Below are 17,415 nucleotides of genomic sequence, written 5' to 3'. Positions count from 1 at the left end.
GACTCAGACCTAGAGGCACCAGAAGGCCAGTTCTTTCCATCTCTGTATTAGGATGAATGCACTGAATGGGAGTGGGTGGGGCTGGGCAATAACACAAAAGTGAAATCCATTTATTTAGAGCCTTAGAGAGCCTCAGCTAGCAAAATTTCCCTCTGTTCCCTTGTGTACCATACCAAACTGTGGCTCTCAAAATTTGGTCTTTGGGCCAGCAGCATAAATATCACCTGGAAACTTGTTTGAAATGCAAATTCTTAGCCCCTGCCCCAGGAGAACTACTGAATCAGAAACTCGGGAAGGAGCTCAACATTCAGTCTTTTAACATGCCCTCCAGGATGTGTGATACAAGCTAAAGTTTGAGAACCACTGGCTAGGGGATTCATATTTCAAGCAGTGGTACCTCACTGTTTTCAAATGGATCTTCACACTCCTGTTGTCAGGTTTATTCTCTGCAGCCTCACTAGGCTAGACCTCAGTTCCATTCCCCTTAGTTGCAAGGTCTTCTTCCACTCTTAAATCAGTAAAAGAACTGGGGCTAGTCACCAATATCAGAAACTGTGGTGGGGCAACTACCAAGCCCCTATGATTGATTAGGGCTGGGGCTTCCAATATGGGCACTGAGGATACTTGGGTCCAGAAATCTGAAAGGACAGAAAGGAACAAACAACTCAAAGATAGAAAATCCCACGTAAAACTGAAAAACTGACATCCAAGGAAATGTTTCCCCTTCGCTTTGTCCTTTTCACTGGCTCTTCTAATAAAAGGCAGGTGGAGTGGGCACCTAGCACAAAGGTAGAGTAAGGCCTGCTATGCCAAGCCCTTAAGGACCCATGTTTTCCAACATAAAAATTGGATTAAAGACCAACGAGGGGCCATGGAAGGGATTTCTAACCATGATTTGGCATACCCTATGGGCAAGGGCAGCAGGAACGTCAGAGTAACCAGGGCACAAGAGGGAACTAGGTTTTTCTAGTAAGATTTGACACAAGCAAGATTTAAATCCAGACTCTGCTTACTAGGTAGAGGTTGTAACCAATGAAGCCATGGTACCCAAAATGCATTCTGTTGCTTAGAAGATTCTGACAGATTCAGGCTGTGGGGAGGAACCTGCCTTGCAGTCTCTGACCCTGCTACCTCCTCCAGTTCCTCTCCCAGGTGCACCTATGAGGATAGACTGAACTGACAGTTACAATTCTGCCCACAGGGCTTCTCCATGGTCAAAAGATTAGACCCCTAGGCTGAGACTTTCTTCAACTCCAGGCCTTATGCTCTCTCCCTCTTTCCTTCCACCACCTCCATTTTCCCAACAGGCAGCATTCTTCCTCTACTCTTTGTTCCTACTCTTTTTCAGATTTTTTGTTTGTTTGAGTTTTGCCTTGTTCTGACTGAGCAATAACATGCCTTTCCAAGGGCATTTGTTCTCTCCAATCCCCATCCTTCTTCCATTCTAGTTTCTCTCTTCAAATTTCTGGCCAATTCTATTCCATCATGAGCCCACTTACCACCTATTCCTCTGCCTACTGTTCAGTTTCTTTTCTATCAGCTTTAAGCCTACTAAGCAGGGGTCAATTCATACTTCCCACTCTCATCCTCCAAATTCTTGGTTTGGCTATAGCAATTCATCAGCCTCCTCACCACTCTGCCCCTTTCTCATACACACCCCCACAGGACACCACCACCACTCCACCCCCTGCCTAGTACTGGCAAATCTGATCCCTCCATTTCCTAGACGTTCTTCTTCCTTTCAGATAACTTCCAAAGTTGTTTTCCACTTTTCACCATTTTTAATTTACTTCCTTCCAGTCTCCTGTGACTCCTGAGAATCAAACTCTTAATTCTACAAGCAATTTTTTGTGTCCTTATTACGTGCCAGGCACTGGAATTTCAGGCCTGGGAAATCAAATGTGACCCTTGCTCCTGCTCTCAGTGTGTTCTTCAGTCAAGCCCTCCCCCACTTTCCTGCCTTGTATCTTGCCACCAGGCACCTGGACATCCTCTTCCAGGAAACTCTGGGGATGAATGCCCACTTGCCATGCAGCCCAACTGCTCCGTGCCTATCAGATTTCTAGCTATTATCTGAATTGGTTCCTTCTGATGAACTGTGAACTTCCTTGGGTTACCCAACAGGGGACTTATGGTCCCTGTCAGTTTAATAAAAGTGTTGGCTGTGTCACTTATTTCTTCTCTAGGTCTTCTCCTTCACTTTTCCCTCCATTCCTGCTCTTTGCTCCTGACAAAAAGACTACCACAGAACGGGGGAAGATAAGCCACAGAATCTTCTGAGAACCATCTCATCTCACTGCCTGAAACATAAGCCTCCAGACAACAGGTTGGGCCTCGCCACCTCCCTCTGGCATCCTGGCCCCCATATGCTCCTGAGTCAGCCAGACCCTCGATCCAACCTGGAGAGGCTGGAGGATTGGGTTGGTGGTCTACTCCCAGGGAGCACTTCAGCAGCAGACTACTGAGCAGGGCCAGGACTAGGGAGATCGCCCAGCATGTGAGTTTAAGGAGGCCCTCAGTTTCAAGGGCTGCAAGGGCTGACCTTGCTCTTGAAGATCTAAGAGTGCTGAGCTCGAGTCTGGAGCCACCAAGTGGTGGCGGTAGTGAGTGCGACTTGACCCCCTTAGGCATGTTCGCAGTAATTGGATATTCCTGGGATTGAGAGGATAGGGTAGGGTAGGAAATGGTTGTGGGAGAAAACATGGAAAGCAGGTGTGGAGGTAGGGTCAGAAGCCACTGTCCATTAACTCAGTGACAAAGCCTCCCCTCTTGGACAGGAAGGGCCTGTGGTGAGTGCAACTCAAAGGCGTGGCTCTTCCTCTACAGGAGTTGCCTTAAAAAGCCTCAAGCCTATTGCTTAGGGGATGAATGATCCTCAGATGCCTTGCAGCTTTCCTTACCCCAGCCAGATTGTTTTGTTGCCCCGGGCCTCATAAGTTTCCTTATTTTCTTGTGTTCACTCTTACTTCCCCTCGGCCACTTGGAGTCTGGTCTCTTCCATCACCAAAAAGGGAAGGAGGTAAGGGAATTGAGAAAAGGGAAAAGAGAAACACAGCCACTATGACTGTCCACTAGCTAGAAATCTGGCAGGCACAGGGATGATATAAACTCCCACCAACACTGTAGATGAGTGCCTGTTTCCCCACAGCCTTACCAGTAGAGTAGGCTCTCAAACATTTGGATTTTTGCCCATCTGATTAAAAATACTTTTTATTTTTTTTGGTATTAATGTGTAGTATAGTTTAAATATGCATTTATAAACTGGACCTTTTCATGTTTTTAAAAGGACATTTTTGTTTCTGTTAAGTGTTTTTCAAACAACCATTGAATATTTGTTCTAGAGGACATCTAACATTCGTTACAACTCAAGTCCAACAATGATGTGATCAACATTACACTAAGCAGTTGAGGTAAAAGAAAAGCAAAGAATTGGGTCAGGGTCATTCAGTTTGCTCTGACTAAAGTTAAATACCCAAATGTGCCACTCAAATGTGAGCTCAGAAAAGTGGAGATTATGTTTTATCCATTTTAGTATTCTCAGCACAGGGCCTAGAATCTTGCAAGCACTTAGTCATTAACGAATACTAGAGATGAGATTAGCTGTTCTTGGGAATGCCTCTGGCTGAGTACCCAGCCAACATTATGATCTTGATAATCTGGGTAGCTTGCTAACGAGATATGGTCATTTCTTATATTTCATTGGAGTACAGCCACCCTAAAGCTTATCAATGAAAAATAATCTGAGATGACCATTGTTAGCTATATAAGGTCAAGATCTGGGTCTCTCATGTCTGCTACTGTTCCTGCATATGGTGGGCACTTAATAAATTGGATACATTTTGGTGAATGAATGGAAGTTTGAAATGAAGAAACCATCATAAAACAAATATAAGTGTGATGGTTTTTAGGAAATCTAGAAAACAAAATTTTCCCAGTATCATTAGATACTTAGAAGAAAAAGACTAATACTAGACCACCTAGTATTGCAGCCTTCTTACTCAGTTTAGTGAGGTCTGAGTTCTTGTCCCACGACCAAGAAGAAGGCAAGTGGACACCAGAGAGTGAGTAAGGCAGAGTAGCATTTACTAAGCAACAGAAAAGCTCTTAGCAGCAAGAGGGGACTCAAAAGTGGGTTGCCAGAAATGGGGCTGAGTTATGGGTTTTTTATGTGGCAAAACGAAGTCTTCTGTGGTTTCTGTCATAGTGGGAGGGGTAAAGTTCCCCCAGGGGTGTTGCACCATAGTGACTCCATCTTGGTTATTACCCAGGCGCCTTAGTGAAACCCATGGTGGTGGGGAGGTGCCCAAACCACAGTGCTAATGATATTACAATTAACTCTGGGTCGTGTTCAGGACATTTAGTTGATTTATTGTGCCTGTGCCTAAGTTGGGACAGTCCCTTCTGAGCAGACATCCTGGTATAAGAAGAAATTCTTAACCACATTTCCATCTGCTAGTTACACCGTAGGGACAATACAGGTGCAGTCCCACGGGCGCTGTCTCTCTCCCAAGACCCTCCCTCTCTATCTACCTAGCCAGCCTCTAATTGCCTCCTCTCTCACTGGTTCTTTAGGTAAAAACATCCTAAGACTGGCTATCATCAGGGTACTTGATTAACTTTATTCTAATTGTGTTCAGTAGACCATGTTTGATTTTCTCATTGCCTCTTTTCAGAGGCCTTCTTCCACTCACATTCATGTGCATAATAAACTTAATTACAACATGGGGAAATATCAAGTTCCGATCATCTATAGATGAGATAACGCTACAAGAATTCTGCAGTTACTAGGCTTTGCATAGGCTTAAAGCAGTGATTCTCAAGGGTGTGAAAGGGTAAATATTAGCATCACTTAAGGGTGGTTTTGTTTGTTTGTTTGTTTTGTCTGTTTTAAATACACATACCCCGTTGCCCCTTGTAGGACATATCATACTGTCCTAAGGAAAAGCTTGGTCAGGTATACCTGGAGAAAGCTCCCAGGAGGTTCTAATACCTTCCCACTGCCACTCTTACCGCTTTAAGAATAAAAAGCACTTCCCGGCCACTTCCATGTCCCCATTCCTTTGACTTCGGCTGAAAACAGCTACTCCTTTCCTTGAATCAGCTACTTTGATGTTTTACTTCCCTAGGAACCATTTCTGTTTCCTGTCAGCCTATGGCATGAGAACTACTCTTGCACTGTTCTTAATCCCTGCATTCAGAACTAAAATCATACCTTTATTTCATACTTGTTACACAGTGCTCAATACATGTTGTTATTGTTAAGAAAAGCAAAAGACCTATTCATTATCTAGCCTTCTCCATCTCCTTGTATTTCTGCTATGCATTCTGTAAATCTTCATAATTTCCTCTTTAGGAGTTGGCACTTTCTCAGAAGATAATTTCCTTATTGCTGAATTTTGTCAAGCAAACCATTATGCCATGATGTTTAAGTCCCCTTTTCATTTTAATGACATTTAAATCACTTAGACATCGTCTTAGCTCAATCCCAACATTTTACCGAGAAGGAAACCAAGACCACGAATGGTTAAGAAATGACTCAGCAAAGGTCAGACTAGCAGAACTTTGACTAGAATCCTGGTCTTAGTACATACTGGTCCAGTAGTTTTCTGCTGTAGCACATTACCACCCCATCGGAAATTAATTATACACATATTTAACTCTCAGTGATGAGTACCTACCCTATGCCAGGCCCTATGCTGTATGCTTTCACACACTTACTTAACTGAGGATTAACTTAAGAATATTTTTTAAATTAAACTAGGTTATCAATTCAAGGCAAAAACTACAAACTCATTATAATCAATTTTGGGAGGACTTTGTCCTAAAAGGAATTTCAGGTAAGAACACTACGAATCAGTGGGGCCACTCAACTTAAAGACTGTCCACACTTTTCCCAATATGCCCTCCTCCCCAGAACTCAATTTGAATTTGCTAGAGTATCTAACAACTTCAACACTTGTTAAGCTGCTGGTTTTCCTCTGTTTTCTGTCCTTCTAAAAGATATTTCTCTGAGTTTTGCAGCAGGAACAGAATCTGTTAATTTACTCTCTTCGCTGCACGTTACCACCACCCACCCCTTCCCTTCCAGGTGCGGCAAAGAGGAAACAGACACAAGGTGGTCGAGAGGTCCATTTCATTTCAATGAGTGTGAGAGCCGCTCTTCTTGGGGCCTATGGGGGAAAGGCATTTGTCCGTGGTGGGAGTAAAGCTGCTCCCACAAGATGCACTCCCGACTGCATTCCGAAGACCTTCAGATTTAGGGAAGGTCTTTGTGGAAGTCTTTAGTGGAGTCTTCCCCTGCCCGCTAGATGTCCGGTCGGTTTTAGCCCGCGTTGGCTTCTGGGTGGTCCGCTGTGCGGGCTTCTTAAGCTCCTGCTTCTCTTCCCTGGGTTTGGAGCTTCGCCTCTTGTCCTTCCCTGACCTCGGCCTGGTGTGTTCCTTCACGGCCCGTCCTCGCCTCTCGCCTGCCGCTGTCGCTCCCGCTTCCACCTTGGCTCTGGCACACGGCGGCTCCTTGGCTCTCGGCCTCGCCCTCCTTGTCCTCCTCGCCCTGGCATTGGCCTTGGCTTTCGCCCTCGCGTTCAGTCTCCACACTTCTCTGGCCTTCCTGGCCGCCTTGCGAAGGGGCTGGCGGCGCCTCCGTGAGCTCCGGCACGCGACTGCGGTCCTCCGGCTAGCGCGCGCGCCCTCCTCTTGCCTCGCGCGCCCCGGCTTTCTCCTGGGCTTGGAAACCTTCCAGACCCTGAAGCAGACGGCGGCGTCGCTGCCGCTGACCCGGAGGAGCGTGGCCTTGGCCTGCCCTCTGGGCGCTTCGTGGCGGCCGCTCTTCCTGCGCACTTCGTAGCCGGCGTTTCCGAGCTCCTTCCTGAGAGCTGCCAGAGTCAGCCCTTTGTGAGCGGCGATGGCCCGGAGCACCAACTGGGACACTTTGAGCACGGACCGCGGGCAGCGCCTCGATGGTCCCCCGACAGTTTTTTCCGCTGGCGGCTGAGTGACTGAGTAGCCTCGAGATTCGCCACTGGGCCCAGGCGCCTCAGCCATGGCCCCACTCCCGCCTCTGCGGGGCCACTGGCTTTGGGCCTCACCAGTCAAGGCCTGTTCCATAGCTGAGGTGGACGGGGCCACGTCACAAAGGCGGGCCTGGCAGAGATTTTCAGGTCCTAATTATGAGGCTGGCAGATCTCACACAGGGAGGGGCCCTTTTCACTTATAATAACCAATCAAATGCCACTTCCTTCTAGGTCTAAACCAATCCAAGTCTTCAGCGCCTGTCCACCCCCAACAATCACCTATACAGTCTCCAGGGTTTTGTTCCCAAATCAAACTTACTGATCTTGATTTCCACCGCTTTCTTTTCTTTTTTTTTATTTAATAAAGTTTTATTTTTCCAAATGTACAGTTGGTTGGACCTATTCTTGCATCTTCACCAGCAGCTGGAGCATCTCCGCCCTTGGTATTTCTGGTGTAAATTACTTGAGCTCTGTGCTTTGAAACCAGTTTGATAAGTCCTTTACTAAGGAGCTCCTGAAGGGCTGCCCTGGCCAGGGAGCCTCGAATCTTCAGTCTCTCAGAGACCACAGCTGGGGTTATTAAGTTTATAGTTGGGAACTTCCTTATAGAGTTTGTCGTAGGTAGCTTTGTCAAACAAGACTAAGTTACTGAGCTTGTCCCGAACTTTGCCTTTGGACCACTTCTTCTTTTTGGCCTTGCCCCCGGATTTGTTCACTGGGTCTTTGTCTTTCTTGGCCGACTTTCCGGCGTCCTTCTTCTTGTCGTCCTTGGGCGGCATTGCGAAGCTCGGAGAGCAGCAGCGGACACCACAGGCTTGCTAAGATGTCGGACAAAAAGCTCCACCGCTTTCTTTAGTTGGCTATTTTGTGTGTGTATATGGTCCCGCACACCATCTACTCACAGTTCCTTAAGGTGAGAGAAGCTGCTCCCAACTATCCAAAACAAGCAACACACTGCCTGTAGAAAGCACACAGGGTAGTCCATGAAACACAACCCAGCCTAGAAACTACCAACTTTAATTCCACCAGTCAGGTATCTGAAGTCATGTCTCCCTAATTCTACACAGTGGATTCTGTGCAAGAGCATGAAGTAAAAGAAGGAACCAACTGTGTGGTCCCTCTAACCTAAACACTGATTCCCACACCTGGGAAATTTAGATGACGCATTCAATTGGACTGAAACAATCTAGATTTCACATCGCCTGAGGACACTGGTCTAATCCTTATTCTTTGAACATACTGTGTTTTTCTCCCTCTCATCCCCTCTCTTGGATTGCTCATCCTCTTTGTCTGCCCAGATAAGTCCTGCTCATCTTTCAAGGTACTGCTACATTATCCTTCTTCACTGAAGACTCCCCAGACTCTTTCAAATGACTTCTTCCCTCTTAACTACCACAACCACAAAAATTCCTTCTGCAATCTTATATGGCTTTTTCTTTATTTTAAATTAACTTGGCATTAGAGGGTATAATGTGACACAATATTTTTTAAAAAGAAAAAAAACTTGGACTTGGAGCTGGAAGATATGGATGCATATCCTAGCTCTTTAGGAGCCATATGACATTAACAAATCCCTTAATATCAGCAGTGTGGCTGTGGGATGGATGTGCCGACCATCTGACTTCTTACCTAACATCACATTCCCTTCCTACCAACATCACAGAATTATTGCAAAGTTTCAGAAGAGGTAGATAAGCAAGGGCTACCTAAATATAAGGAATAAATTTACTTTACTTTGAATGTTTCTGTCTTGTCTTTCCAACTAAATAAAAATATCCCCAAGAGCTATAGGCTTTGAACTTCTATGCCCCATGCTGCACCTAACAATATGCTTCATTATACATAGCAGGCATTTAATTAAGCCTGCTTACATCATTCCTCTCTGGTGAGGAGAGTTTCTCTAGATTCAGAAAGAAACTTCCAGAAGATCAGGAGAAAGGAGCAGAGTGAATTTCAAAGGGTTGGAAATGAAGGGGGCCAAGTAAGGATTAGCTTCTCAAGGACCTATTTTGGATACAGTTTAGTTGGAAATAATTCAAATAATTATTCTAAGAATACTTCAAATTGCCAAGCATATCATACTTTTCCAGAGGGCAATCATATACATTCAGCAGTTACAGGCTAGACAGTGACAGTTTCTTTTAAAAATAAAAACTCCAGGAAGTAGCTTAGACCAGTGCTTTTTTTTTTTTTTTTTTTTTTTTTTTTTTTTTTGAGACAGAGTCTCACTCTGTCGCCCAGGCTGGCGTTCAGTAGTGCAATCTCAACCAGGATCACTCCTGACCTCAAGTGATCCACCCGCCTTGGCCTCCCAAAGTGCTGGGATTACAGGTGTGAGCCACTGCATCCGGCCCGTATTTATTTATTTATTTATTTATTTATTTATTTATTTATTGGTAGAGACGAGGTTTTGCCATGTTGGCCAGGCTGGTCTCGAACTCTTGGTCTCAAGCAATCCACCCACTTCAGCCTCACAAAGTGCTGAGATTATAGGCATGAGCCACTGCGCCCAGTCAGACCAGTGCTTCTTAAACTTCAATGTGCATATTTAGTACCCTGGGATACTCATAAAGTACAGATTCCAATTCATAGGTCTGAAGATAGGGCTAGAGGTTTTACCTTCTAAGAAGCTTCCATGTAGTTCCATCTGGTTAAAACATAGGTGTGTGTTGAGGGGCAGGGAGAGGGTGGTAGACAATGAGAAGGAAGTAGCAGGAGATGGGACTGAAAAGGTAGGTAAGGGATGTTGTGAAGGACAACTAATGATAATGACAGAGCTGTAAGTGGTGACACAATAGCAAGTGGTAAAGTTTGGAACCAAACCTAAGTCTACTTAATCCTAAGGCCTAAGTTCTTAAGTACTATGTTAGGTTTCCTTTTCTCTAGGGTTGACCCTCTCCCTATTATGTAACTCCACCATAGAGCAGGGGCTAGTTTATGTCCATAATCACAGTTCAGAGCTGCTCAGATTCAAGAGTATCTAAAGGTACTCACTGTACCTTTTCCCATCTTTAAAATCAGGGCACAGTAATGTGACCCTGAGGATTTACACGGCAGGGGACTACTGCATCAGCACAGGGACAGTGCACTCAGGAAGGATTGCCAGATGGAAAGGCAGGACCACATTGAGCAGGATTTCTCCCATTTGTATAGTCTCTTGGTCTAGCTACCCTTCCTGGTTGCAGAGACCAGTGGCCACAGGATGGGGCAAACACCAGATAAAAAAGAGGCAAAACTGTTTGCTTTGAGAATAAGGAAAAAAATGAGTGAAGTCAGACCCTTAAAGTCAGCTGATCCAGAGAAAAATAGACTTGACTGTACATAATGGTATAATCATGAAAGACAAGAACAAAATCAACCAACCATGTTTATTGATGCCCCTGTGATCAGAAGGGAGGTCAAGTAGAAACCTTTGGGAGAGGCCAAAATCAAAGGAAAACAAATAAATGAAAAAAATCAAAACATCAACAGCAAAAAAGCAAACATTTTCATTTATATATATAAAAACATTCATTTTTGTATAGATCTCTGTATATATATGCTGTAAGCAGTAGAGGAAAACTTTTTTTTTTTTTTTTTTTTTTTTAATAAGAGCAGGAAACAAATGTCCCACTTGCCACTCAGCTGGCTCAGAGGGGAAGAAAGCTAGCTGACAGATATTTTCCAAATCACCAATCCCTTAAGAGTTCTTTTCTTCCTCTTTGGAAGAAATCTACTTACTAACTCTCTTCTTCTGACATCCCAAAAGGAAAAGATACTTCAGAAAAGTGATCTCTTTAGGAAAAAGTCAGTAAAAACCAGCACCACACCACTAATCCAGAGATACCAGCTCCAGCTCCACAAAGGCAAGCCTGAAGTATTTCTTTGAATTTTAATGGTCTAAGATTATAATTCAGAAGTTATCACTTAAAGAGGATGGCATCAACCTTTTGTGAGAAAGAGCAATAGCTCTTAATTTAATGAAGCTTTGTGGGTCAGGGGTGAGAGGGTTGTAGGGAGGAAGAAGGATACTTGGGAATGATGTCTAACCTATATCCTTCTGCTTTGAGTTCCAGAGCAAAATAGTTTTTGTTCTTGGAGGTCTCTAGAGGAACTTGGTTGATTTAAAGAGTAAGCAACATTTAAATGCTAAATTCCAAGAACATCAGAGGTTTCATTAATCTCACTCCCTCATACAGAGTTATACTGATTTAATTTCACCAAGGATAACTCCATGCCAGAGCATAGCAGAATTCAGTAGTATACTGATCTAATGTCAGTCTATCTCACTGCCCCTCCCTGGATCCACAGGCCTGGGATTCCAAGGTCCTGAGTCTTTCTGACTCAATTATCTTTTATAAGGAATCTTTTATTTTATCCTACTCCAGGGGATTGCCAGCAAACAACCAGCACACCTTTCCCTTCCCACCAGCCAACTGATGGTCAATATGTGGGTGAAAGCCCTATAGACTCTCCCTGCTGTACACCAAGGAAGTACAAGCAACTAATCTGTGTCCTCTCTCTCCTCACCAGCAATGAGATGGCCCCTCAGAAGCAAAGCCTGTTGCCTCCTACCCTAGGACAGGCAAGTGTGGCAGTGGCAGATTCGGCAGAGAACCCTATCAACAGCGCAGGGAAGCTAATCCTCTGGTCAGAAACCCAGGAGTGGGGAACCCCAGGAACCAAAGAGTGAGTAGAGAACCAAGAAAATGAGGGGGCCGGAGAAAGGGCACATTAAAGTTAGTGTATGGAGTACTTATCTCACCCCTAGTTGTACATGCTAAGATTGATGAGAATCAAGGCTGGGCGCAGTGGCTCACGCCTGTAATCCCAGGACTTTGGGAGGCTGAGGCAGGCGGATCGCGAGGCCAGGAGATCGAGACCTGGCCAATATGGTGAAACCCTGTCTCTACTAAAACACAGAAAATTAGCCAGGTGTGGTGGCACAGGCCTGTAGTCCTGGTTACTCAGGAGGCTGAGGCAGAGGAATCGCTTGAACCCAGGAGGTGGAGGTTGCAATGAGTCGAGATCACGCCACTACACTCCAGCCTGGTGACAGTGAGACTTTGTCTCAATAAATAAATAAATAAATAAATAAATAAATAAATTTCATAATTAGAAATCTCAATAACAGAAATAGTAAAATCACTGTAGGGGTTCATAGCAGAATAGAGATGACAGAAGAAAGAGTTGCTGAACTTGGAGATAGAAAGTATCCAGTCTGAAAAACAGAAGAAAGGCCAGGCACCGTGGCTCATGCCTGTAATCCCAGCACTTTGGGAGGCCAAGGTGAGCAGATCACTTTAGGTCAGGTGTTCAAGACCAGCCTGGCCAACACGGTGAAACCCCATCTCTACTAAAAATACAAAAACTGGCCAGGCATGGTGGCCACACACCTGCAGTCCCAGCTACTTGGGAGGCTGAGGCAGGAGAATCACTTGAACCCAGGAGGTGGAGGTTGCAGTGAGCCGAGAGCTGAGATCGAACTACTGCACTCCAGCCTGGGAGACACAGCAAGACCCTGTCTCAAAAAATTAATAAATAAATAACGGAAGAAAAAAGTTAAAAAAAATAATTATTTTAGAATCACATTTGACCCAGCAATCCCATTACTGGGTATATACCCAAAGGATTATAAATCATTCTACTATAAAGACACATGCACACATATGTTAATTGCAGCACTGCTCACAATAGCAAAGACTTGGAACCAAACCAAATGTCCATCAGTAATAGACTGGATAAAGAAAATGTGGCACATAATACCACAGAATACTATGCAGCCATAAAAACAATGAGTTAATGTCCTTTGCAGGGACATGGATGAAGCTGGAAACCATTATTCTCAGCAAACTATCAGAAGAACAGAAAACCAAACACCACATGTTCTCACTCATAACTGGGAGTTGAACAATGAGAACACGTGGACATAGGGAGGGGAACATCACATACCGGGGCCCATTGGGGGATTGGGGATTAGGGGAGGGATAACATTAGGAGAAATACCTAATGTAGGAGATGAGTTGATGGGTGCAGCAAACCACCATGGCACGTGTATACCTATGTAACAAAACTGCATGTTCTGCACATGTTCCCCAGAACTTAAAGTATAATTAAAAAAAAAAAAAAAGAATCAGAGACCTCTGAGATAGTATTTTTAAAAAAACACGTTTGTGTTACAAAAGTTCCAGAAGGAGAGGAGAGACATTGGAATAGAAAAAAAATACATATTTTAATAAATAATGGTTGAAAACTTCCCAAATTTGGTAAAAGGCATAAACTTACAGATCCATGAAGTAGAGCAAAACCAAAATATATCAATTTAAAAGAAAACCACAGTCAGACTACAAAATCAAACTGTGTAAGATAACTGGGAAAAGACATGGAAAAAAAAAAACCTCTGAAGCAGACAAATAAATAGGATAAGATTCAAATGATTGCATTGAGGCCAGAAATAAGAGGAACATTTAAAAAATGTCTAGTAATTGGTCTACATGGCTTGTAAAATCTCTTCTATGGGTTGTAATTTGAATACGATATTTCCATACAACTGGATAAGCAATTGTACACACACAAAAAAGGAGATACTGAATAATTCAGTAAAGCTTAATGCCTTCTCTGCATGAAAAAGATTAGAAAGCAAAAGAAAAGGCCTTACAATTCTCTAGGGAAGCGATTCTCAGAATACTGTCCTTATACTCATAAGGAAACCAAACCCTCTGGAGGAAATAACACAAAGTCAAAACTATTTTCATAATAATTCTAAGACGTTACCCACCTATGTTGACATTTACACTGATGGCACAAAACCAATAGTGGGCAAAATTCTGGCCTCCTAGCAAAAATCACTGTGTTCTTCATCACCACACACTCACAGGGAAGAAGAGAAAAAAAGCAAGTTTAATTTTCAATATCTTTGATGAAGCAATAAAAAGTATTAATTGTACTAAATTTCAACTTTTGAGTACTGCCTTCATCTGAAAAATCACAGTTCAGTGGGAAGATGCCACCTAAAATGTCTAAGATCCTTGCCCCAAATGGACTGTGAGAACTAAAAGAGGGTATGTTTGAGTTCCCACTGCTCTGAATTTCAAGATTTACAGTCGGACTCACAGTATGGCAGTTGTTTATCTGTTCTTAACTAGCGTTTGGTCTGCTCAGGACCCTCCCTGTCACCAAACGGGAAATGCAAGGAAGGAAGGGTTGGCTGCTGGGCTGCTGACAAGCTAATCACAGGACTCAGTGACCTTCAATGAAGAGGCCTTTACTGGACTCATCTCAGTGAAACCTGCCCAGGAATGAGACACAGGAGAACTACCAACATGGTATCATCCAGGCATCATATGGGCAAACTCCTGAGAAAGAAGATGAGTTGATGACAGAAGATGAAATTCCCCAAGTACCTGTTCATATTTGTAGGTTCTACTTAAAAATCAAAGGGTCAAATCTTAAGTAGGATATTTTTAGGTAAAACATAAAAGTCAACACAATTGCACAAAAACGGAAATAAATTATCTTAGAGAAACACTCAGTGAATATCATCAGTGCAAGATGTAACTTTATTCAACACAAGAAAATTCGAACTGGTGAATTTTCTGCCCTGCATATAACTAATATGAAAAATGCTTCAGTAGTAACTCTTAATTTCTGAGGTACATGTGAACACAAAACAGAGAGAAACCTTACAAATATAAGGACTGCAGAAGGCCTTCAGTTACCACTCATCCCTTTGGATACACATTATAATTCACAAACACAATGACTGTAAGTAGCATTTTCAAGTCTTTAGCATTAGATCTGTCCTAAGAGGAGAGAAGAGAATACTGAGGAGAATCTCTATAAATGTGATTGATACAGAAAAGTTTTCAGTATAAGTTCCACTCCCATTGTGTTCATGAGAATTCACACTGGGGAAAAACCCTGTAACTGTCATGATTATATTGGAAAAATATTCAGGAAACACTCACTTTTGATGTACACATGAAAGCTCAAACTTTCATTTCATAATCAATTTGGAAAGGTTTTCCTTTACTGTGTACAAGAGCATACAAAATAGAATGCAAAGACTGTGGGAAAGCCTTTAGTATTTACTTCATCCCTTAGAAAACACGAGAAACCACACTAGTGAAAAGCCCTATGAATGTAATCAGTGTGAAAAATCCTTCCAATATAATCCTTCATTTACTGCACATAAGAGTATATAATGGGGAAAATCCCTATGAATGTGGAAAAGCATGTATTGATCTTTAATCTGTTAGGCACATGAGACAATTTATATTAGCCATCTTATGAATGTAGCCAATGAGTAGGGGACAATTTCTCTATCCTTAGGTAACCAATGAGCAGTTGCAGCAAAGAGAAACACTTCGAATGCCATCAGTGTGAGTGAGCCTTTCATTGTGCACAAGACAAATCACACAACAGGAATATATAAGCAATGGGTATCCTTCATCCATTGGAGAAGAATCTTTTAATACAATCAGCAAGGCTGGATTCACGGACATGTTACTACACAGGGCTTCAAGCTTGGGTTTTAATGCTGAAGTTGCTGTCTTACAATTCTTAATTTATTTTTGAATTCGTGTTTTGTAAGTGAAGTCTTATGGAACAATGTAACATGTACTAGAAGCCTTAAAGCTCATGCTACCTCCCCCATTACTGGGGAAAGATTCTATATAACCATATACACAAGAGCTCTAAAATTATTTTTACAGATAAATAGTATACAAAAAATTTTTTGACGCCAATATATACAAGTATGCCAAATAGAGACACAGCCTTCTTTACAAATCCTAAAATAAATAAACTCATGGATCCATGGACTTAGGCTAGAAATATGAATCATGTAACAATACTGCAACCACAAGCCTGCTACAAAACTTAACAGATAAAAGAGTTAACTTTAACAAAGCACCTAAATTGGTTCAGAAGTTATACTCTTTAAAACAGAGAATTCTATTAATACACTGTGCTACATAAACATTGATCTAGCACTAGCTGCCACAGGATGACAGCAAGTCCTGGAAACAAATCCCACATATTTCAACCCCCACCTCCATCACCACCAGAAGCAAATCTGTCCCTCAAAAACCAAATGGCTCTGCTATAATAGCAGCTTTGATGGGCCAATACTTCAAAGGACAACTCCAACTTAAAATCAACCCAACATTTTTGCTATATGGAAATATTTGGTAAGTTTTTCCTCTAACACTGGATTCCTGTTCACTTATCAGCTCCCATATTTCTCAGACTTCAGAAACACTGAGATGTTCTTTCTCCACCACTCATTTCTAATTTCCCTTTTTGGATGCTTGGGAAATACTTGCCTTCATCATACTTGTCCCACTGTCTTATATGCTGCTTTCTTAAACCATCAAAAGAATAAATAAAATTTAGTTTATAATTATGTTTTAAACTATTTTAAAAACCAATGGGGAAAAAGTCTCTAGGGCTTCTATGAAGCTTTTGGAGAGAAAAATGTATTTTTAAACATTAGAAAAAAGTTGAATTTCAGGACTAGTATCTGAAGGCCTTAATTAACCAGAAGAGGGTAAAATCTCCTTCATCTCATGTCTTAGAATTCTAAAATATGACTTTCTAGAAGACAAGGATCAGGCTACATGTGATTTAATTTACAAAGTGTCTCTTTTGTTGAGAATTATTATTTTGACGCTTTATAAACTTTCAGATACAGTTGCTACTTTCTCCTAGTCCACTAGTTGCTTACATATAGCCATTCTTCATAAGCCTGTCACCTAAATGGGTCTTTTCTCCATGATCCGTTTGCCTTAAAATCCCTGAGACACAAGTACCAAATCTCTTCATCATGCACCAATAATAACAGCAATGCCTACAGTTGGATAAAACTGAAGAAGGTATCCCTAGTCCTAAAAACTTCGAAATAATATGTTAGATAAACAATTCTGTCCTGTCTGCAGCTCCTGAACTTCAACAGTTATTTTTCTTTTTAAGTAATAGTTATGTCCTACTTTTCTGACTCATTAATATAAGTGCATTGAATAGAATGTAAAAAATACAAAAAGTGCTACAGACCAGGGGTCTCCAACCTCCAGGCCACCAACCGGTACCTGTCAGAAACCAGGCAGCACACCAGGGGGAGGGCAGCCAGCATTACCTCCTGAGTTCTGCCTCCTGTCAGATCAGCGGAGGCATTAGATTCTCACAGGGTCAGCACCCTATTGTGAACTGCTCATGTGAGGGATCTAGGCTGCCCACTCCTTATGAGACTCTAATGCCTGATGATGACTATCATCCTGAAAACATCTCCCCAACCCCCACGTCCACGGAAGAATTGTCTTCCACAAAACTGGTCCCTGGTGCCAAAAAGGTTGGGGACTGCTGCTACAGACTAAGGAAAATAAAGTGTGCATATTCCTAAGGCCTTATCAATGAAATCACCTACTCT

General features: G+C 42.7%; 1 protein-coding gene and 1 pseudogene across 1 annotated transcript; both read right to left on the bottom strand.

Moving 5' to 3' along the window:
• Positions 1-5,182: 5,182 nt before the first annotated feature.
• H1-7 (H1.7 linker histone) lies at positions 5,183-7,337 on the bottom strand. The gene has a single exon (XM_073020677.1). The coding sequence runs from the start codon at positions 7,102-7,104 to the stop codon at positions 6,139-6,141; it is 966 nt and encodes a 321-aa protein (XP_072876778.1). The 5' UTR covers positions 7,105-7,337; the 3' UTR covers positions 5,183-6,138.
• An 11-nt stretch (positions 7,338-7,348) lies between these two features.
• Positions 7,349-7,858, bottom strand: LOC103238226 (small ribosomal subunit protein eS25 pseudogene; annotated as a pseudogene).
• Positions 7,859-17,415: the final 9,557 nt, after the last annotated feature.

This window comes from Chlorocebus sabaeus, chromosome 11, assembly GCF_047675955.1.
Source record: "Chlorocebus sabaeus isolate Y175 chromosome 11, mChlSab1.0.hap1, whole genome shotgun sequence".
NCBI classification, from domain to species: Eukaryota; Metazoa; Chordata; class Mammalia; order Primates; family Cercopithecidae; genus Chlorocebus; species Chlorocebus sabaeus.
The sequence above is the reverse complement of the archived record's forward strand: the minus strand, read 5'-3'. Positions and strand labels throughout refer to the sequence as shown.